This window comes from Cnephaeus nilssonii, assembly GCF_951640355.1.
Source record: "Cnephaeus nilssonii genome assembly, chromosome: X".
NCBI lineage: Eukaryota > Metazoa > Chordata > Mammalia > Chiroptera > Vespertilionidae > Cnephaeus > Cnephaeus nilssonii.
The window spans coordinates 11,006,921-11,014,239 of NC_137071.1; the positions used below are offsets into that span (position 1 = coordinate 11,006,921).

Consider the following 7,319-nt stretch of genomic DNA (forward strand, 5'->3'; position numbering starts at 1 on the left):
ATATGGAAAACAGTATGGAAGTAACTAAAACTATTATCAATGGAACTACCCTTTGACTCAGTGACTGTACTTCTAGGAATATATCTTAAGAGGCCTGAAACACCAATTAGAAAGAATATATGCAACCCTATGTTCATAGCAGCATTATTTATAGTAGCTAAAATCTGGAAATAGCCCAAGTGCCCATCAGTAGATGAGTGGTTAAAAAAGCTGTAGCACATTTATACAATGAAATCCTATGTAGTTGGGGGAAAAAATGATTTCTTACCCTTTGTGACAGCATAGAGAATATTACGCTGAGTGAAAAAGCCAGTTAGAGAAAGAAAAATAACACATGACCTCACTTATAGATGGAAACTAATGAACATAATAAACTCATGAACAAAATATGTCCAGAGGGCTGGAGGCATGGCATAGACTGACATATCTCAGAGGAGAGGGGCAGGGAAGACTGGAAGAGATTAACTGAAGAATTTATGTACATATATGCATAACAAATGGATACAGACTATAGTGTGGTGAAGGCCTGGTGGGGCAGGGTTGGGACATGGGGGACTTAATGGGGGTTGTTCATTGGGGGACATCTGTAATACTGTCAACAATAATTTAAAAAGAAAGAAAGAAAATCCTGCCACCCTCTGGCCTCAACATTCCCCTCTGTAGAATGGGTACCAGCAAGGTACTTACCCAATGAGGACAACACATTATGATACTTAAATTATCATCTGGACTCAGATTTGAGTTTAATCCGGGGCTTTGCCTATTCCCACTGAGGGATGCCTCAGTTTCTGCCTCTGGAAAGAGAGTTCATTTTCTGACACCCAGGGGACTGTTTTGAGACTCAGCTGCTTCCTATAATGGCTCCCATTTATTAAGCACGTGCTGTGTGCCAGGCTCTGGCTGTGCCCGCTCCATGTGCCTGTTTGCTCACTGAGAGGCGGAGCTAATACATAGAAAGAACTGAACGAGAGCCCATGGGTGGAGCTCCCTGTGCAGTGCCCCACATGTGCCCAACGCCAGAAGCCTGCAAGCTATGGTGAGCCCTGCCCTTCCCAGTCCTGACATCACAGTGGTTACTATTTACCGTAAAGCATCCAGCACTGGTCTTGCACACAGCAGGTGCTCAATGAATGCCCTCTAAGGAACTAAATAAACCTGGGCTCTAATCCTGGCTCTAGGGCCTTGGACATGTCACTTTATCCTCCTGAGCCTTGGTTTGCTTATCTGAACAATGGGCTTGCCCTGGGCACTCGGTAGGCGCAACACCCAGTAGAACAGAAGAACTCAGTGGGATGACAATGTCCTTGTTCCCTGGCAGGTCAGCGGCCCAACTGTCCCTCAGAAGGTGACACCCCTCCCCCACCTATGACCTCACTCGCAGAGTGGCCAGTGGAACCCTGAGGGGGTCTGTGAGGTCACCCCATTCCACTCCACAAAGACTCATCGGGCAACAGCCAGTGGCTTGTTTCTGTCCAAGGGATGCTTCAGAGACCCTAGGACTTGAAAGCCGTGGTCAGGAAGAAGCTCCTGAGAAGGACACAGAGGGTTGGGAACCAAGGACACTCTGACTGCTGACCCCGAGAGGCCAGAACCAGGGCCAAAGGTCTTCTGGGAGTGCGGAGTGTCCTTCAGCAGTTCCAGGAGGCCCACCGCTGCCAGGCCACCATGGCTCTCAGCTGGCTACTGCTTCTTGTGTTGGCTCTGCCCCCGGTCACAACAGGTATCAAGGTGTGCGAGTTCTGTGATATGATCGAGTCCTCCACCTGCACCGGCATCAGCATGACCTGTGCTGACGATGAGCAGTGCTTCACGAGCTATGGGATAATCCCTGGCCTTGGTCCCATCATCAACAAAGGCTGCAGGTTATCCTCTTCATGTGGCCACCTTCAAGAGTCTGTCCTCTACAAGCACGCCACCTACAAGCTCAGCTCCAGCTGCTGCAAAGGTGAACTGTGTAACCGGGTCTACATCTTCTCCGGCAGCCTGAAGTTGGGGGCCACCACCTGCCTGGTGCTGGGCATGCTGCTGCTGCTTTATTGACTGTGACCAGCATGGAGGGCAAGGCCTGGGCCTGGTCTCCAGGCTCCCCTGTTTCTTGTACCCCCTGTCCCCGTTCCTTCCCCCATTAAATGGCCAGAGGCCTTAGACAACCCCTTGTGGTCCTGGCTTCATTTATTCTAGGGCTGTCCACCATAAGCACAGGGCCCCACAAAACACCCTGAGGCCTGATTTAGTGGTGGGGACCATGCCGGTGGGTTTGACTGTACTGTACTTTATTGGTTCTAAGATGCGTTATCTTTTCACATTTTGATCAGGATGCTTCCTTTCATTGGTGGTACTTTAGAGTCAATTAATATGGTAAAACTAATATTCATAAACAAGTAAAATAAGCCAAAGAAAGAAAAATAACACATCATCTCACCTATAAATGGAATATAATGCACATAATAAAATGATGAATAAAATAGGTCCAGGGGCATGAAGGCATGGAATAGACTGACATATCTCAGAGGGGAGGGGCAATTTCTTTATGAAAAAAAGAAAATACCAGAACATAGAATAAATTTGAACCATCATAAAGTAACAAAGTAGATTTAGAGTTTTATAGGTAATAGAATTGGTAGAGAAACTTTGTAGACAGAGGAAGAAAGTTTTAGAGATGATAGATGGGGAGAAAATGGTGAGAAGCTAGTCTAGGGATACCCTCAAGAAATAAATTAGCCCTAGCTGGTTTGGCTCAGGGGATAGAACATCCAACTGTGGACTGAAGGGTCCCAGGTTCAATTCCGACCAAGGGTACATGCCCGGATTGAGGGCTCAATCCCCAGTGGGGGGGGGGTGCAGGAGGCATCAGATGAATGATTCTCTCTCTCATCATTGATGTTTCTATCTCTCTATCCCTCTCCTTTCCTCTCTGAAATATATATCCTACTTAATAAAATGGTAATATGTAAATTACCATCACTCCGCTACGCCCACGATTGGGCCAGCGAGAGGCGCAGGGGGCAGGACTCGGGGTGGCCGGGGAAGCCGATTGGGCCAGCAGGACGCTGAGCTCGCGTCGCCAACGGCAGCGCGAGCTCAGCGTCTGCGCCATGGCTGTGCTGCGGAACAGAAGGGGCCTCTGGGGCAGCGAGCTCACTTCCCGCTGCGAACCATCAAAAGCAGGGGAGCTGGGTGCCTGTCTGCTCCGGCACCAGGCCTTTCAGAAGCCTCCACCGTGCCAGAGGCTTCCAAAAGGCCTGGTGCACCAGCGGACAGGCACCCAGCTCCCCCGCGATCGAAAGCGAAAGTGTGTAGGGGACCCTACACGTGCATGATTCAATCATGCACTGGGCCTCTAGTATATATATATATATACACACACACATATATGAAATAAATTAAAAGACAGGGACTATGTAAAATCTCCTTATAACATGCTAATCTAGTTAGAGCTCATGATGGCATTTACAAGTGGAGAAATGATGGGAAGTTCTTTTGTATGGAATGCTTTTTTTCAGGGTATAGCTAGTCTAAGTTGCTTATAGAAAACAAACTTGTTTTTTAAAAAATCTGAGACATAGCGTACTAGAAAAAGTCAGTGTTAGCTATGTAATTATTATAGCATGCAATGGAGATGTTTATGACTGAAAGAACTCCCTTTGTGTAAATGATGCCTCATATGCATTACTTAGACAACTTATATGTAAACTAGAGGCCCGGTACACAAATTCTTGCACCAGTGGGGTCTCTCGGCCTGGCCTGTGGAATCAGGCCAAAACCAGCTCTCCAACATCCCCCGATGGGTATGTCCAGCTCGTCTCACTCAGTCCTGACCTGACCAGCTGGACCCCAGCAGCAAGGTAACTTACCAGTTGGGGCATTTTCCCCCTGGTGGTCAGTGCATGTTATAGCGACTGGTCAACTGGACATACCCTAGAGCCCTCCTGTGGTCTCTCCCTGGCTGGCTTACCTCCCACGTGCCCCCCGCCAGCCCTGATCATGCACCGGTGGAGTCCCTAGGCCTGGCCTGCGCCCTCTCGCAATCTGGGACCCCTCTGGGGATGTTGGAAAGCCGGTGGTCAGTGCACATCATAGTGACTGGTTGAGTGGTCGACTGCCCCCTGGTGGTCAGTGCACATCATAGCGAGTGGTTGAGTGGCCTTACCATATCATTAGCATATTAAGCTTTGATGGTAAAATCTATAGTTCTAAAGAGTCTGGTTTAACAATCTGACCTTGTAAATTACATCAGTAGCATAAATGATTCATTTAGCAGATAGTGGGTGGAACATATCCATTAAAGCAAGGACTTATATTTGATGTAATGAAAGGTAGTTGTTGGAAAATGGAGTTACAATAAATTTTTGGAGAGTTTTAAATGAGGGGTTTGGGAATTTGGATTTCATTTCATAATAAGGATATGATAGTGGTTGATGAAAGAGGATGATGTGTTTCAATCCAGTAAAACAGCATAGACGACAACAGGAAAGAGATGAGATTTAGGTAGAAGGTCTTCTAGAAAGATGACTGTGATAATTGAGCTAAAAGGGATTAAAACACTGTGAGGCCTTGAACAGATGATTAAGAAATTATAATTAAAATAAACAGTTCTTAGGGATTTATTGCTTATAAAAATGAGTTTAAAGTAGTTTTGGACTGGTTAAAAGGTAATGCCTGGGACAGAAACAGGTAGGTTTAGAGTTAGTTTAATACAGGATGAATGTTAAGGACCAATGAATTAAAGGAACTCATGGAATACACAGGTGCACACACACTCTCTCACACACACGTATATACACATAATCCAAACTTGGAAATTTAGAGATATACAGTCAATTTCATAGCTACCAAGGTAATTAGCAAGTCATCTAAGAGTGACTAGAATATGTAGTGAATTTACGCATGATTGAAAGAAAAACTTCAAAATCACAGGAATGGTCCCAATAGTCCATTTCCGATTCTCCCTCCTCTGCTTACAAAGTGTGACAAATGTGAAGTCAAATTTTAAATTATTGACTCATTTTGAACCATGGTATTTCTGTGCCAAGGCCCCAGTATATTGGTTCCTTGTCTTGTTTTAAAGGGGAAATTTCTAGGGTGTAAGTTGAGACTCAAAACATCATTTGAAGCAAAATACTGTGTCCTGTGATAACTCCATACTCTGGCTGCAGCACTTTGTTCTTCACTCCATCCCTCTTATGGCCATTTGTGTCCATCAAAAGCCAATTTGTTTATAAATGGTTCATAATTCCCAAAGCTGATATATCAGAAGTGAGTCTCTCTCCCCTTGGTATAGGAGGACCAAGCAGAGGAGTGGAGCATTGTGGTAAACACAATAGTGGTCCTTCAAAGATGTCCAAGTCCTAACCCCTGGAAATTATGGATATGTTACCTTACCTGGAAAAAGGAACTTTCCAGATGTGACTAAATTAAGGATCCTGAGATTGAGGAAGTATATGAGATTTTCCAGGTGAGTCCAACGTAGCCACAAGGGTCCTTAAAACAGGGCGGCAGTAGAGTTAGAGCGGTAGAGGAGATGTGATACTAGAAATACAACTTGGAGTGATGCCATTGTGAGTAAGGAGCCAAGAACTAGGAAATACAGGCAGCCTCTAAAACCTGCAAAAGGCATATGCCGAAGAAACTTCTTCACTGACACTGCTCCTAGGGCAATGGAAGCTAAAGAGAAAATAAACAAATGAGACCACATCAAAATAAAAAGCTTTTGCACAGCAAAAGAAACCATCAACAAAACAACAAGAAAGCCCACTGCATGGGAGAACATATTTGCCAATGTTATCTCCGATAAGGGTTTAATCTCCAACATTTACAGGGAACTCATACAACTTAACAAATGGAAGATGAACAACCCAATCAAAAAATGGGCAACGGACCTACATAGAATATTTTCGAAAGAAGACAGAAGGAAGGCCAAGAGGCATATGAAAACATGCTCAAAGTCACTAATCATCTGGGAGATGCAAATCAAAACGACAATGAGGTACCATCTCACACCTGTCAGAATGGCTATCATCAACAAATCAACAAACCACAAGTGCTGGCAAGGATGCGGAGAAAAAGGAATCTTCATGCACTGCTGGTGGGAATGCAGACTGATGCAGCCACTGTGGAGAACAGTGTGGAGTTTCCTCAAAAAGCTAAAAATGGAACTACCATTTGACCCAGTAATCCCACTTCTAGGAATATATCCCAAGAAACTAGAAACACCAATCAGAAAGGATATATGCACCCCTATGTTCATAGCGGCCTAATTTACAATAGCTAAGATTTGGAAACAGCCTAAGTGCCCATCAGCAGCTGACTGGATTAAAAAACTGTGGTACATCTACACACTGGAATACTACGCTGCGGTAAAAAAAAGAGTTCTTACCATTTGCAACAACATGGATGGAACTGGAGAGCATTGTGCTAAGTGAAATAAGCCAGGCAGAGAAAGATAAATATCACATGATCTCACTCATTTATGGAATATAATGAACCACATAAACTGATGAACAAAAATAGATCCAGAGACAGAGAAACATCGATCAGACCATCAAACCTCAGAGGGAAGGGAGGGGAGGGGAGGGGTAATGAGGAGAGACCAACCAAAGGACTTGTATGCATGCATATAAGCCTAACCAATGGACACAGCCAACAGGGGGGTGAGGGCATGAGTGGGGGGGATGGGGGGGTAATGGGGGAATAAGGACACATATGTAACACCTTAATCAATAAAGAAATTTTAAAAAATAAATAAATAAAACCTGCAAAAGGCAATGCTCCCTTCGAGAGTCCAGAACGACTAAGCTCTGCTGACATCTTGTATTTCGCTCAGTGAGAATGATTTTACTTATCTGATGGCCAGATAATAAATTTGTGTTGTATTAAGTCAATACTTTTGTGGTCATTTGTTACAGCAGTGATAGGAACCTAATACAGGCTTCTAATCATGTTTGGATCGCCTATGTCATCTTGGTTAGGAAGACAACATTTGGCTTACTTACAAAGAGAGAGAAAACATTTCTATAGACAAACTGTTCTTATGTGTAGAAAGTTATCTCTGATCCAGTGTACATTTTACATTCCAAATTTTAAAACCTGAATATAACATGACTCTTGCGACTCCCCCCCAACACACCCCCCAGGGTAGAAAAACAGCATTATTCTACAAGAAAGTTCCCAATTCACAGTCTAACCCAAACTTATCTTTTAGCATCTCAGTCCCCTAGGTCCATGGTCGGCAAACTGCGGCTCGCGAGTCACGTGCGGCTCTTTGGCCCCTTGAGTGTGGCTCTTCCACAAAATACCACAGCCTGGGCGAGTCTATTTTG

At 44.6% G+C, this 7,319-nt stretch overlaps 1 protein-coding gene across 1 annotated transcript; it reads left to right on the plus strand.

The window, feature by feature from the left end:
- Window positions 1–1,665: 1,665 nt before the first annotated feature.
- Window positions 1,666–2,040, plus strand: LOC307095227 (sperm acrosome membrane-associated protein 4-like; the record flags this gene model as incomplete). Its single annotated transcript, XM_079764419.1, has 1 exon — window positions 1,666–2,040. One exon carries the CDS (start codon window positions 1,666–1,668, stop codon window positions 2,038–2,040), a length of 375 nt encoding a protein of 124 aa, XP_079620545.1.
- Window positions 2,041–7,319: the final 5,279 nt, after the last annotated feature.